This window comes from Sander vitreus, chromosome 4, assembly GCF_031162955.1.
Source record: "Sander vitreus isolate 19-12246 chromosome 4, sanVit1, whole genome shotgun sequence".
NCBI lineage: Eukaryota > Metazoa > Chordata > Actinopteri > Perciformes > Percidae > Sander > Sander vitreus.
In genome coordinates this window covers 11180729-11196514 of record NC_135858.1, presented here as the reverse complement: position 1 = coordinate 11196514, position 15786 = coordinate 11180729, and the positions used below count along the sequence as shown (strand labels likewise).

At 41.8% G+C, this 15786-nt stretch overlaps 1 protein-coding gene across 3 annotated transcripts in view; it reads right to left on the bottom strand.

Annotated features, from left to right (window-relative positions):
- Positions 1-1867: 1867 nt before the first annotated feature.
- Positions 1868-15786, bottom strand: part of srgap2 (SLIT-ROBO Rho GTPase activating protein 2) — a 61597-nt gene continuing 47678 nt past the window's right edge. For 2 of the 3 annotated variants that reach the window (XM_078248195.1, XM_078248198.1), the window contains exons 11-23: positions 15536-15563; positions 15269-15299; positions 14505-14565; positions 14204-14281; positions 13953-14087; positions 13757-13862; positions 10234-10458; positions 8030-8109; positions 7454-7652; positions 5849-5986; positions 5373-5592; positions 5164-5274; positions 1868-5063 (exon numbers count right to left, since the gene is read on the bottom strand). In XM_078248195.1, the coding sequence (XP_078104321.1) occupies positions 4521-5063; positions 5164-5274; positions 5373-5592; positions 5849-5986; positions 7454-7652; positions 8030-8109; positions 10234-10458; positions 13757-13862; positions 13953-14087; positions 14204-14281; positions 14505-14565; positions 15269-15299; positions 15536-15563 (1955 nt within the window). In that variant the 3' untranslated portion in view covers positions 1868-4520. The remainder of the gene's footprint in view (positions 5064-5163; positions 5275-5372; positions 5593-5848; positions 5987-7453; positions 7653-8029; positions 8110-10233; positions 10459-13756; positions 13863-13952; positions 14088-14203; positions 14282-14504; positions 14566-15268; positions 15300-15535; positions 15564-15786) is intronic. The other variant, XM_078248197.1, reaches the window with a different exon arrangement.

Here is a 15786-nt window from a genome sequence, read left to right as displayed (position 1 = left end):
CATGTTTGGCACAATTTTAAATGGAAACTACAGTACAGCAGTGGTTCACACTACTATTCCACTGTATGCGAAAGGCCAGTCAACATATCAACAAACATAAACAGTTGTTTTCCTAAGATACATTTAAGGGCATCTGGCCCTGAACTGGCTTGTTGGAGTTCAGATATTTAACCCAGATGTGTTTTCACCTTTATGAATGTGCAAGTGATTGTGTTCCCATTGTCCCTGTAGAGTCACTATGAGTGCTGTCCTCTCTGTTGTTCCATTAATGTCTCCAGGATTTGTCTCTGGATCAGTGCAGTCTGTTTCTCTCCTGAGAGAGACAAATTCACATACTCTATCTGTAAAATATAATTAACACCCGTCAATTGTATTCCCCACCTCAATGTGTCTGCATCCTTTTTAATAGACTGATACAGATTGAAACTCATTGTAATATTGCATCGAGCAACCACGCAATTTACGAAGTTTATTTTCTTAATTACAGTGAGTAAAATGATAATGTAGGTTCATATTATTTATTCTTCATATATGGTTTAGTATGTGACCTTTCTTTCCATGTTCACTTTCTGGTCGAATACTGCAGGAACTGTGCAGTAGGCTATGTGTCTAGTCTACCTGTTTGTCTGTGTGTCACATTTTAGTTGCCTGACAAACTTTGCATGTTCTACAAGCTACTCTACATGATGAGTAGTACTCAGCCTGTAATTAATATCTTCTGTGGCTGTGGTGGGAGCTTTCCAAAGTTTGAAAAAATAACCCAATGATGTAATTTGGGTTTTCGGACTGGGTTTAAGGCTTAACATTTTTTAACCACAAAGCCTGCATTAAAAACTAGAGTTTATGCACCGATCCGATACCACGTAATAAAGCCCTAAAGAAAAAATACGTTAAAGTAGTTTATGTTCTTTTTCCGTTATAACTGACTGTCAAACTGCAGAATAAAAGAACGTTCTGTGGCATTCATGTTTCACAAAGAGTTTAACCTGAACCAGACCGACAACAAAGATAGAAATCATATCACATCCATACAGGGAAAGTAGTATACAGCTGTTATACATCATATCACATCCATACAGAGATAGTAGTATACAGCTGTTATACATCATATCACATCCATACAGAGATAGTAGTATACAGCTGTTATACATCATATCATCCATACAGGGATAGTAGTATACAGTTCTTAAAACATAATAAAATATATGACACACTGGTATCGGATCAGTACTCGGTATCGGCCGATACGCAAGTTCAGGTATCGGAATTGGTATCGGGAAGCAATAAATGGTATCGGACCATCGCTATTAAAAACTGGAGGTGTGAAGTTTGTAAGAAGTGAGCATTTACAGGGTAAGAAAGGTCTACTGGTGGCCAGGTTGGTCCAGTGGTAGAGCAGGCGCACGTGTACCGAGAGGTTTATGCCTCGATGCAGAAGTCCAGGGTTTGAATCCGACCTGTGACGATTTCCTGCATGTCCTCCCCTTTCTGCTGTTTCACTTTTGGCTGTTTTATTTATTTATTTATTTATTTTTTTAAGTCTGGCTCTTGCGAGTGTCCAAACTTTATGGAAGTGTAATACTAAACCACTGGAGTACCCCTTTAACCTCGGTTTGATTTGAGGCTTTTCTTGCCTACGTAGCTTTTATGCAAGTTTTGTTACCAATAGGCCATTGAAACCCCTCAGTTGGTGATTTACTTGTTTCTTCTTGCTGTATATTTTTGGTCTGTTACATCATGTTTCATTTACTGTACTGTACTTGGAACAGACATATTTCAATATATTCTATCATTATTCTATTAATATTTTCATGGATGATTTTCTGAAATTAAATTTGATTGTTACAAACGTCAAATAATTCAAGAATCTTTATAGCAAGCAATGTTTATTAAAAAAACAGATCTACTACAAGAACTACACATAGAATTATATAAGGCCTATTCGATTAAACTACTATTGCTATTACTGTACAATATTGTACCAAAAAAGAGTGTACCTCTGTAATGTACAACATTGTATATACAAAGTACATCGGAACACAGGATTCTCCAGTAATACAGAGACAACTATAAATAGATTTGACATTACAGTCTTTTTTTTTTTAGTTCTGCTGTTTTCAAATGGACACTAAAATGCATATTTAACAATATTCAATTCTGACAAATCATCCCCACACAGTTAGTCCACACGCAAGCCAATTTGTTCAAGTGCCACTGATTGATTTGAGATCGAAGAGGGTCCCAGCTCCCCTTAACAGCACAGCCGGGACAAAACACACCAACCAACCACATGCATGTCTGTATGCGTGAGAGTGTGTGTGTTCATTAGATGAGTTCCTTTCTCACCACAAACACACACAGTCACAGTCCCTCCAGTTGTCATGATGAGGTAAGAGCAACACAAATACACCAGGTAATACACAAACAGTATACAGAGATAAAAAATAAACCTTAACAAGTATAATTCATTACCTGGTAGAGAGCATACAGGAATGCATTATGGGCTGTATTTCTGGGAGAAGGGGAAAGGCGTGAGAGAGGGGAATATGAGGACACCTCAGTGAAATTAGTTCAATACAGTTTCAAAAAGGTGAACTACAACAAAAAGGGATTCAGTTTACCCTGAACGATCCTGTCCACTTTTGAAGTCAGTGTTTGCAAAATGATTCACATATTCCTTAATTCATCCTCAGATCTAGTTTTGGGTACATAAGGTACATTTTAGCAAATAATACAATAAAAAAAAATACAAGTTTAAGTCCTTGTATTTGGGTTTTCTTGTCCTCTTTCTACTTAGAAGCTGGTCCGCTACTGGTTTTGCTACAGCAGTAACTGAAGATGAGACAACTTATGTCTATACCTGCAGGCTTTTTAGCTGGTCACATGTACACAGTGCATATTTATTCAGCACTAAGGCTGCTGGTACTCCAGAACAAGTGTTTTCCTATCTGTCTCTAGACAGCTGCTGTCGGGTGGCATCCCTTTATGATGGGTGGGCACTGGGTGGGGGGGTGAGGTGCATACATACTATACATCCATGCATGTTCACACAGGCACACAAACACACACACACACACACACACACACACACACACACACCCAGACAGCTACACAGTTCAACATTTTACCATTACAGATTCTGAGCATTAATTAACAACTGGGAACAAAAAGTAAAACAAAAGCAAACTTTGCTTAAGAACGCATTGGATGAGGTGGTTGGTTGTGCTTCTATCTAAACACACTCAAGAGGATCCTCAGCTCCATGCTTCCAGTTATCATCATGATTATTAAACATACATACACACCATTAGAATAATATAACCCTTTTTACTGTTAAGTCTGAAGTTTATTAGTTAAAGAAGCAAGCTGTAACTTTGTTTGATGTTGTCCTGTGGCTGGTACTGCAGATATATAAACTGATGCAATCAGCCAGCTCACCATAATGGCTGCTGTCTATGGCCCCAGCATGCAAGGAAAACCTGAAAGGCGTTTAGCTGCCACAAAACACCAACACACACACATTTGGAGAGAATGTGTGTGCATGTGTACAGTCCAACATTACCTATAAAAAAGCTGGATTTCAGTGGTCCCCTACATACATAATAGGGCTGCAGGAGAGAAGCAGCATAATGCCTCAAACTACCAGCTTTCATGATCTGTATTGCTATATGTGTAATTAGAACTACTGTTGGCCATGTACAGTTTTGGAGAGAACTGCTCCTGCTATGCTCTTGTTGTTGTCCTAGTACTGAACAGTAATAATAATTCAAAAAAATAAATCACCAACATATCAAACACTGGAGGAAGAGATCAATAAAGCTCTCGATCACATGACATACATTGATATTTGGCCCAGTTTTCTTTCCTTTCATCATCTCAAAAGTCCACCTTTATCTCCAGTCTTCCACTTCTGAAGCAGCAAGTCAGTGTGTTTCATTTCTACACAGAGCGAGAGCTTAGCATTTCACAGTCTATTCTCAGGAATCAAACACTCCCTTCCAGTCCGCTAGTCATGGGTCACTAAAAAGAAAAGGAAAACTGTCATGTCTACTATACAAAATCAAACAGTGTTTTTTGTTCCACACTTAGATCTGCGTGTAAAGGCAAGTAACACTCCTGCACACCCACTCAAACACAATTCCAAACATCACAAACTAGTGTATGTAAGCTGTAGGTCTGTAAGTATCCATCCTGAGTCCCGTTCCCTTGTAAAAAGAAATTCAAAATCCAGTGATGCCTTGGATCTCTGCGTTGGCAAAAGAAAAAGAAGTGTCTCTGATGGGAGTTCACTAATCTACGCCCTCTGATAGCTGACCTGCAGTAAGCATTGTTGCCAGTAAAGGGGCGGAAAAAACTGTTGACACTCTAAAGAGAACATGATGCCTTAAGAACTCACCCGGACACCAAGAACTGAATGCTACACGAGTAGTGGGTTAGGTCTTGTGTGAAACACCTGGTAGAAGAGCTGTAAGAATCAAAGAGTATGTAAGAATCAGTATCATGAGTCGGACCGAGAAGTCCTAAGCCGGGCAGGATTTGTCGTTAGACTGGGGTGGAGGTGGAGGAGGAGGGGTGTGAGGGAGAGAGAGTGTGTGGCCTGTAAGTGGAGGAGGAGGTGTAGGGGGCACAGTAGAGGTCGGGGAACCCATGGCTGGACTGCCACCTCCGCTCTTTGGGAACACCACTGGCTTGGGCCTAGTTGCTGGGGGGCGCAGCTCTCTAAAGGAAGGTACAGATGAGGAGAGAGAGGGGGATGTGGCAGAGGGCAGGGGGCTCCGTGGCTGGCTCTTGACCGGGCGAAAGGAGGAGGGCGTGTCGCTGGCGGAGGAGGCGCTGCGCTGAAGTGGATGGGCATGTGAGGAGCCCCCCTCACAGTCCCGTAACAGACGGGAGTGGAGTGGACTGGAGGGCTCTGAGGCTCCTCCTCCTCCTCCACCACCCACACCTTTCAGCTGCTCAAGTGTGTCCAGGACCACGTCAGGTGTGTGTGTATGTTTCGAGGTGCTCTGTCTCTCCAACTTACTGAGCTCACTCAGGGCAGAGCTCATCGCAGCATCAATGTCCTGCAACATGAGAGGCAGACATAAAAGTAAATATAACCTTGTGCATACAAATACCCAAAAGTAGTAGATGGGGATGTTAGTGACTGATCTGAAGTTGTACCTGTGAGCTGTGCTCCACCTGGGCTATGACCTCAGGGTCCAGTGGTCTGTGGTTGCTGAAGCTCTTAGAGCGCCCTGCTGTAGTCGTCTTGCGCAACTGTGGACTCTCCACCTAAAATGTTCATAATGCCCTCGTTTAAATGCTTGCCAAATTAAACAAAAATAGGTCATTTATAACATAAATTTGTTAAAGGTAAGATGTTACAGTACCTTGGTCTTGAGAGAGGAGTGGCGAGTGACTGAGTTGAGGATGCTGTGAGCGCTGACGGGTCGTTTGTCTCCAGTTTCTTTCACCAGAGCCCCACCAACAGGAAGAGACGCGGTTCTCACCCCTCCTCCCCCCCCTCCACTGGCTCCTGGACTCGTACTGTCGCTTTCTGAGCTCCGGAACGCCCTTCGAATGCTCCCAGACTCTGGACGCTTCCTCAGCCTGAACGAGACAAATATTTAATTGCTATTTTTCATGGGGTCAGCCAACTCAGGGCAAAAAAAGTCTGAAAACAACAACAAATTAAAATCTTAAGGAAGAAACCAAGAAGAAATCTTTCATTTTATGGTGTGGGTTCCTCACTTTCACTTTTTTTTTTCTTCTTTTGGCCCCAAGTTGATTTCCATACGATCCATTTCATATCAACTAAAAGCTAAAGTTGCAAATGACAATATACTGTAAATAGTCTGATACACACTTGTTCAGGTTGGCCAGGTAGATGTCAGCCACATGTGCTCCAGTAGGAGAGGCAGCATTGCCTCTAGTAGACACTCTCTCCTCCAGCAGGTCCTTGCTGTCCACATCAGGCTTTGGACTTCCCCTGTCCCCATCAGACCTGAAACAATCAAAACTTTAGTTTATAAATCATCGCTCCACCTCCATCTTGTACCAAGACAGCAGAGGAAAAACTCTCTCACCGATACATTACTTCTGAAACACAAGGCTTACTTTACTGTACCACTTTGCTTTTAATTAAGAACGAGTAGTGATGAATAGTTGACAATTGGGGCAATTTTTAGGCCTTTATTGACAGGACAGCTGAAGAAATGAAAGGGGAGAGAGAGGGGGGAATGACATGCAGCAAAGGGCCACAGGTCGAAGTCAAACCCTGGCCTGCTGCGTCGAGGAGTAAACCTCTATATACAGTTGTGCTCATAAGTTTATGAACCCACGCTAAAGTTGACTAAAAAGAGGAATAAAAAAATCATCTTTTGGAAATTGATCTTAATGCCTTAATTAAAAAAAATAGCCCCACATCATCACATACCCTTCACCATACCTAGAGATTGGCATGGTTTTATTTCAGTTAGCCTAACAGCTGGTTTGATTTGCATTGAGAGATGATTATTATGGAAAGTACCCCATGCCAATCTCTAGGTATGGTGAAGGGCATGTGATGATGTGGGGCTATTTTATTTCCAAAGGCCAAGGGAACTTTATCAGGATGCATAGTATCCTGGATCCATGAAATAACTGGCCTTTAAAAATAAAAATCTGCCTGCCTCTATGGGAATTTAACATAGGGGTGTACTGACTTATGCCCCCTGTATTTTAAGGAAGAACATTTATTTATTTACAGATACATTATTCATTCACAAAGAAAATTGGTGCCCTTAAAGGTTGGATTTTTCCTCATTTTGTTAAATTACGGATTTTTTTATTCCTCTTTTTAGTCAACTTTAGCATGGGTTCATAAACTTATGAGCACAACTGTATGGACGCCCGCTCTACCAACTGAGCTATCCGGGCGCCCAATGCTTTTAAACTTTTTCAAAACTACAAAGTGTTTTACCCACCCTCCCAAAAAAGGGGGCTGCAACTTAAAGGGAACTTCTCAAATTCTTGTCTAGTAGGACTACTGAGCTAGATAACTTTTTACTCACCACCTCAGAGTTTTGGGAAACCTGGACTTTTGACAAGAATACAATAAGTAGAGTCACAGAAAGTAAAGTCCTGTAGCCATAGCCACAGAAGTGAAAAAAAAAAAATCATCATACTTGTGTATGTCAATAAACCACTCAACACAGAAAGTTGACAAGGAAATGGATCTGCTATGATTTGCAATCTGCTACGCATCAAAGCAGAGTAACTTCCTTAGCTACGGGGATTTCCAGTGGACTGTTTTGAAGAAGGCTCTTTGATGCTTACCGTTATGATGAGTTTGCATTTCCCAAAACTCTACAAAGAGGCCATGAGTAAAATATTATGATCATTATTCACAACAGACAAAAATTATGAGAAAATCTGTAATGTCTTAATTCATTTGCTATTCTTTCCCTTAAGCAGATATTTGATTTCTTACGTGTCTTGAACCACAATGTACTGGTGTGGCACCAGTCCATCCACTCCGTTATGTCGTCCCTCCCACCAGTCGTCAGAGGCTCGCTGGAACAGAAGCAGAGATGCGCCCTTCTTGAACGATAGCTCCCGACAAGTCCGGCCGGAGTAGTCGAACCGAGCAATGGCTTCGAAAGGTTCAGACTCTGAAACAGCCAAGGAGCCTGAGATTCAGAGGATGGTGGACAGACACGGGACGTGACAGAGAAGCAGGGGGCAGCAACAAAGAGAGAGAGAGAGAGAGAGAGAGAGAGAGAGAGAGAGAGGTGGAAGAGAGGGTAAGGCCAGATTAGTGCATAGCAGGTTAGTGCTTCTGTGTTTGCTGGTGATTGCACAAATGTTAAATTGCTGAGCAGTAACAAAGCAGCATAATAAACATGTTACTGGGAGAAGGTTTGAGCTGATTTAAACGGTTAGAGCCACAGTAACTGGTGAGAAAAGCAGGATGAGATTTCATAAACTGGTGGCAAGAGGCTTCATTAAGTACAGTATATAAAGTATATCTATTCCATGTATTTATGTGTGTGTGTGTGTTATGCACCATCTTCGCTGTTGTGCCTGACAGAGACGGTGTCAGGCGCAGGCTCTTCCACAAGGGGGGGCTCACAGTGTGGACTGTCACTGAGGAGGAGACAGAGAGCAGATGAGGTTAGATGACATGACAAAAGTCCGACTGACACAAATCAGACCAGTAATGTTTTGGTGTGCTAAGGACCAAGAAGCAAAAATGGAAAAAAAAATCTAGAGCAATAAATACAAGGAAGGGACATTTAAAGCCTCATTGGAGACAGAGATGTAGCAAAGGGTTTACATGAACAGGTTGATATTTTCTCTCAATGTACGCTAGAATTGTGGTTTAGTCTAGTAAGAGAGAAGAGCTCAGACTATTTCTATGGGTAGCCTATGACAGACATTTTATCCTGGGCATTCTTGACCAGAAGTTCAAACAATGGATTCCAATTGGTATAACAGCATTATGCACAGTAATACAATATGGGAATGTTTGCAGGAGCTGAAACAAAACTATACATTAAACAAGGACTTCTTAAGATATTTGCACTTTAGGGGCCATTATGACTGAAAAAATAAAGCCCAATTTTAATTTAGATAAAAATAGAATAATTCAGAACCATAATTGGAGTTTACAATTCAAAGAAATATAGAATATTTACATTAATCATCACACAATGGAGAGAAGAGGAAACAAAACATTATATGTAAAACTGAAATAGGAAAAAGAACTAGGGATATTGCAGAAGATGAATGGTTGCATATTTTAAGAACAGCCTACAACATCCTTGTGTACTAGGTGTGAACAATGTTAAAACATGTAATTAGACTCTTTATTACAGCCAAGAATATGAGTAAATACGATGTGATGATGTGGGTCAATGGCTTTAGACCATTCCCATGTATTTTGGCTTTGTCCTGAAATTGTGCAGTTTGGGGGAAATGTTCATATGGTTATTATCAACATTCTGGGCTATAATATACCTAGGTCAGGTAGAGAACTGTACTTGTGGCAATACGACAGGAGATATTGTGTTACTGAAAACGGTCTTCTCAACAACAGTCTTCGTCGTTTTCTTTTTTTGATATTAACTGTTTAATTATATTTTCTGTAAATTTTACTTCCAAACATTCTTTACACTGCCAGCAATGTAGAGTTAACCATATACATAATGAAATGTGGTTTTCGTACATTTTATAGTAAAATTCTGGTGGCTTTAGCAATTTATTAACTTATCTTGTTGGCCTTAAAAGTAGTCAAATTCTGTCTGCAAACAACCGTATAAATACCCACTATATGCCAGAGTGATCATATCTTTTTGTCTACACTTCCTACAGTTAAGACTGAGAGCTGCTCCTCCAGCATGACTTACAGTCCAAACAACTGCACTGACTGGCAGTAATCATAACAACTGGTGCAGAGGCTTGCCATTACAGTAAAATTGGCCCTTGTGTGCATTGTGGTGTGTGTGAGTAAGTGCTGTGCTCTCCCAGGCTGATGTGGTCATACGGTACTTTAATCTCCTGTGTGCTGGAGGGTAAGCTGATCCTCGTGGCCCCCAGGCCCTGAGCAGAGCAGACAAGCTGAGCCTCCCCATCACTCCACGGGTGCCCCTAAATCGACCATCTGCCCCCCTCTCTCTGGTCACCTCATCATCTCCAAGCCCCCTCTAGGTAGATAGCAATTGGACAAGACATTCCCTGCTGTCCAACTAGCCTTAGCAATTCAAGTTCCTGTGCTATATGACTTATCTAGTCTCACATTGCCAAACCTTCCTCCACAGCGCTGCGGAGGAGGGTCTGGCTAGTCCACACAGCATTCTGAGATGGGAGACAAACGTGCTCTGGTTTATTGGCATGTCTTTAAACCAATCACAATCGTTCACTGAGCACCGGTGTCGCTGCAAAATCGCCTAGGGGAACATGTGAACGTACAAAAGTTGTTTTAGTCTTGCAACAGAAAACTCAGATTCAACAGATTCTAGAGTCTAGCTAGCTGTCTGGATTTACCCTGCAGAGATCGGAGGAGCAGTTAACCATCGTCCTCATAAATCCACCGGAGTTTAAAATTCCAACACAAAGAAAGCGGAAGGGTACCGTATATTCGGCCGAAAAGAAGGACATCCGGCGAAATATCCGGCGCCAACAGAGCAATCCCGGAAGTGAAAGGTTGTGGATATAGACTATGACTTATCAAACTCCCCTCACATACACACTCTGGTCCCCAGCCCTCACCAGAAGTCATCTCCAGCTCCAGGAATGGTGTAGATGGGGCCCTGTAGATCCTGCAGCCCGGGGAAGATGGTGTTATGGTGGATGATGATCGTTTTAATCAGCTCGTTGACGTGGGCCTGGCAAGAGACCTGGTCGTTGCCCTCGGGGACAGACATCAGGGTCGGGCCGAAACAGATGGCCAGGTTGTAGGGGTCCATCATGTTCTCCTCGCTGTACTGGGACAGGCTGGGCGGATGGGAAAGCAGAGGCATTAGAGGGCATTATCTCATCCTTATTTCTTAAACATATAATATGTACAAAATGAACTATGCACACAAATAACCATGACATGTTGTTTACAGCCTACATTACCCCCTACTTGTGAATTAGCTGTGAATGCATGTCTGTGTCTGGCGGATTGCACGAGGTCCAACAGTAAACACTACCGAAGCCTGCATTAAAACATTATTTCATTAGTACACTGTGGTGATGGAGGCTCTGATGTCGTGAGTGTGTTTTAGTTTGTGAGAAGAAGCAGAAGCCGTGACCGTAAATCACTTAAGGAAAAGAAGAAGCTCCCCTTCTGTCTCCACTTGATTTACCCAGGAGTCTCACATTTCAGGTCTCCCACATCCATTTTCTTTTTGTCTTTCACTCCCCTTTGCTACCTCCCTCTGTCATGGTTATTAGGAAACGTGTCTCTCTACGTGTGTGCGTCTAAAATTGAACTCTTATGCGTATTGGGTAATAACATATATTCAACTAATACTGAACCACACAACTCGCTTCATTTTAATTGCCTCTACTAAAGCTTCTTCAAGTGCTCCCTTACCATCCAGTGCTTTTTGGTGGAGTTTGTCCTCATCTTTTTAAAGAGCTTGGGTTTGTGGGTGTTGTCAACCCATTGACATTCTGTATGGGCTATACAAATAAACTTGAAATGGATAATTGAATCATTCCTCAAGGAGGGAAGTTCCTTAAATAATGAAGAGGCAGAAATATTCTTTGCCTTTTGAACTTTCATTACGGAATGTACTTGACTTCCCACAAAAGGTTAAAGGATGTTTAGATTGGGTGTTAGAAGGCCAAATGAAGGCCTTCTAACCTCATTGTGGTGTTTATGAAACTATTGAGTGTGTATTGGGAAATGTTCCAGATCGGAAGAGCATAAGGATGCTCCTCCAACTGTTGAAAGACTCTTTTATATGACCAATACAAGTGATAGTTGTTTTGTTTGTTGCTTTATGGTGATTGAAAACTGTTTATTACTTTTGTCTACTGAAAGATGTGTTTGTACAGTGATGGGTATTTGAAAGTGATTGACTTTCAGGTTGGCATCTTGTGACACATATTAGCATTAAAAAGGTCGAGAAGTTATTCTGTCATCGCTGATTATACATTTTGTTCTCAGTGGTCAGAGTAATAGTCTTTCTCACCCTCACCCTGTGACATGCTTACAGTATACAGCTATTTACAAAGATTGATGTAAGTAGGCTGCTCAGCTGAGACTATTTATTGTGTGAGATAATAATGTAAAGCAAACCTGATGAAGCCTGAGGCGAAATTCATTGTTTGCCCCATTGCACGTTGGATTTAATAAATATGAACTTTTGAAGAATATTGGCATGCGCCTCTTAATGTGTGACTTTTGATCAAGTTTATATCAGTATAGTTTGTTTTCTTTAATTCATTTATAATCATTTTGATGTTTAACTGCTACCATGTTACTTCCATCTCACCTTGTTTGTGAGCTTCATCCATCATTTCGGAAACTACTACTTGTTTCAGATAGTGGTCATAAGTCATAACTACTAACCTAGTACTACAGTTTTTTTCTGACGCTATGATACTATTCTCACAAGCATGTGGTAATATTTCACTACATTAAAACAAATAAACCAACAGACCATCAAAACGTATCCTTTCACAACTCTAAGTACATCTGACATTGACTGTGTACAAAAAAAACACTAGACAGACCAGTTTCACATTCAAATACACTACAGTCATGCAAAGTACATGCATAACTTTACTATAACTGATAGTCAATGAAACATTTACCTAATATACTATATGTATGGTTCTTTATTTTGTCTGATGACATCACTGCTGACCAATATCAGGCTTGGATTCGACATTCAAGAAGAGTTTTTCCTAACGTGCATGAACTATGAAAACACACATTGTGATGTGGACGAGAATTTATGGCCAAATCCAGAAGACCGAATTGATCCAGATTAGTGTAGTGTGTGCTACAGAAAAAACTTTTACAGTATTTACAGTAATCAATTTTCTTTCAGTTCTGTTAGTTTTTATTTTTTTTTATACAGCATTTATAATTGGCCAAAACCTTTTAGTAATGTTACAATAAAAGTTTGTTTCTGGCATTGCTGATTGGGGAAGATGTCTTCATTGATCACACTCCTGATAGGAATTATGGAAATAGTTTGTTGTTGAATTTGATGGGTAATGTACAGTTACATTTTTGCTTACTGTAATGTGAAAACAGTGAAGCAAACAGATCATCTTTAGCACTTCAAAGGGTCATTTTGAAACAAGTGATTGTTACAATAACTTAAAGGGGAACTATGCAGTTTTTTTTTAGCTTAATTTACCTTAACTGAACAGCTTCGGAGTCATTGGAATGGTTATGACTTTTTTTTGGGTTGAATGGTGGCCGTCTCGCTTCCCCCTAGCGCCTGTGAGCGGAAAAAACACCCTTGCAACTTTGTGCCAGCGGGCCGGCGGCCTCAGCGTCAGGAAGTATCGCGTGATATCAGGTCTCACGATGTAACTAATTGCTTCACTGCACTGCACACATACACTGAGCCGGCAAAAAAGAAGCAGAAAGCTAGGAAAGCATTGTCGGAGGAAGAGAGAAAGAGGAAACGGCAGAATGACCGAGTGAGGAGTCAGACACGAGTAAATATAGGACCTGCGTTTTCAGAATGGCGAGAACTGAGACAAACAGAAGCCTGCAAATCCGATGCTGACCTGGCGTTCTTGCTGTTGCACTTAGAATTATCTTTGATCAGAAACTTTATTTACCACAGAGTTTCTTGTCAACTTGATGTTGGCAAACGCAAGTTGCTTCTGCTCCGACAGCGTTCTAAGGCCATTGTAGGAAAAAAGAATAATGTTACAGACCCGGGAGAGAAGGGTAATGTTTCGAGAAAAACCTCAGTGGACATGGCTCCGTGCGTTCGCCGGCTTCTTTGAAAACAAATACACATGACCAGAGGGAGAAGATGGGGGGGGGGAAGAGTCGCCAACGAGTTTTTACGACAGCGTTCCCAAATATCTATTCCGAAGCTGTAGTTGGAGCTCTATAGAGAAACCTGCGAGCAGAAAGTGAGAAAACAGCGAAGAAATTGCCAAAACTGCATAGCGCCCCTTTAACTGAAAGAATTGCACTATGATATGTTTAGGTGACTTAACAAATGTACTCGTTGTATTTCACCAGAAACTAAGGGGTTGACACATTGGTCTTGGAGTGAAAGATGTTTACAAGCCAAATGAAAGGAGCGTGTGTTATGCTACTCACTGGTTGAGGAAGGCGAACAGGTATCTCATAATGATGAGGGTTTTGCTCGGCAGAGATTGCAGAACTTTCTTAATGTGGACTGCCCGCTCATGGAGGCTCTCCATCGCTGGAAAATAACAGAGCCACGACACCCAGGGGGTTACACACACAATCAAGCACGTAAATACACACTTACACAAACGGATGAGAGACTTACAGACACAGGATATGAGGTCATGGAAGACTTCCTTAGGGAAGAGGGCGTGGTCCAATCCTCTAAAGTAGAGCTTCAGGACGCCAGCAATGGAGTCCATGTCGTGGTCATTCTGGTCCCCTGCCAGCGGGTCCTCACCTATACCCGGACAAGAACACAGAGAGAAAAGGGAGTGGGAGAGGAGAGATAATGAAGCACTGGACAAAATCAGTTTGTTCAAAATGCTCAGGTTTCCTGCTGGATGATAGTCTTACCTCTCTCAAAGGCATTCTTGATGTCATTGACTTCCACCTGAGAGCCTGACACTCTAAAGATGCCCTCATGCTGCAGACCTAAACACACATAAACAAACTGGGTGTTTAAATCAAGACTCTTTTTCATCGTCAGGATTTTATAGTTCTGGAGATTTAGCATTTTTTGTAGCTAAGACGTTCTGGTTAAATTCCCAGTTTAATTTGATCTAGAACCAATCACACTTGAGTTAACAATGCCACCAATCAGTGCACAGGAGAAGCTGATGCTAAACCTATCACTTCACTGGAGAGTTTCACTCACCATGGCGACTGATGAAGCGGATGCAGCTCTTGACCATTAGAGGAATGGCCTCACCAGACTCCTAAAATAAGGGGAGAGGAATTACTCCCGATAGAGGAACACAAGACAGGAGACCGGTGTGGAAATCAAACACAGCGCACATCTTTTCAGGAGGATATCCGTACACACGTCTGCACACGCACATGCATCCATGCACACATTTATGTGTGGGGGAGAGGGTGGGAGGAGTACCCAGCTGTTGCTAGGAGACGGCACTTTTGTTCTTTTCCCTTTGTTTGTTTGGGGTTGCCAGAAATCTCTGGGTGGTAAGGTGGTGGAAGGTATTTTGGATTATATATGTGCCCATTGTTATGTGAATCCCACTGTGATCTAAATATGTAAAAAAAAAACTGACTATCATTTGAAATCGATTGGTTTCTATGTAAAGTGAGAGCTGGTATCCAAAACACAAGCTACCCACAAGGGGGAGCCACAAACATGAGATTCCCCAATGGAGCAGTTGCTTTTGATCACGTATGTGTTGTTTCAGACTGTACAGATTCAACTGTAGACATACATGTATATATTTGTGTATTGGGTTATATTAATCTGAGTTATGTGATAATAACCAACGTGCTGACAACCTCTAGGTGCCCGTACACCCTGTGGGCGGAGGATACTGTGAGAATGTGGCTTGAGTTAAAAAACAAAGCTACAGCGGCTCTAACTGAGAACCTCACAGCCACTAAGAAACAAAGACACACACACTTATGACAGATAATTACCTGCTTCCGTACCGCCGAGTTTCTCCGTCCACTACACAGAGGGAGAGAAAGAAACGGAACTCTGTCATTATGTCTCCAGAGAAAGTCTATTTATACTCACAACTCTGGTAACGCTGTATTTGTATACACAGACACATATGCACGTGTTGAAAATATCTATAAAAGTGAAGGGGAAAATAATACCCCTGTCTGCCAAGAAATCAAGCTTAAACGCTGCTATGGTGTATTCGAGTGTGTGAGCATATTTCCTTCCTTCACCACACCTACCTGGAAAGGCAACAGTCAGTCTTCTGACCTAAAGGAGCAAGAAACAGGAAGAGGGGGAGGGGAGAGAGAGATAGACAGTTATAGTAGGAGTAGGACACATGAGGAAACAGGGAAACAAACTTCCCACCGAAGCTGCAGGGAGAGAGGTTTTCCTGTAAGGTTGCGGAAATGTAGACACATTTGGCCATAAGGACCCCCCCCACACACACAGCTGCATCCACATATGGTCACTGTCACCTAGCCCTCCACTT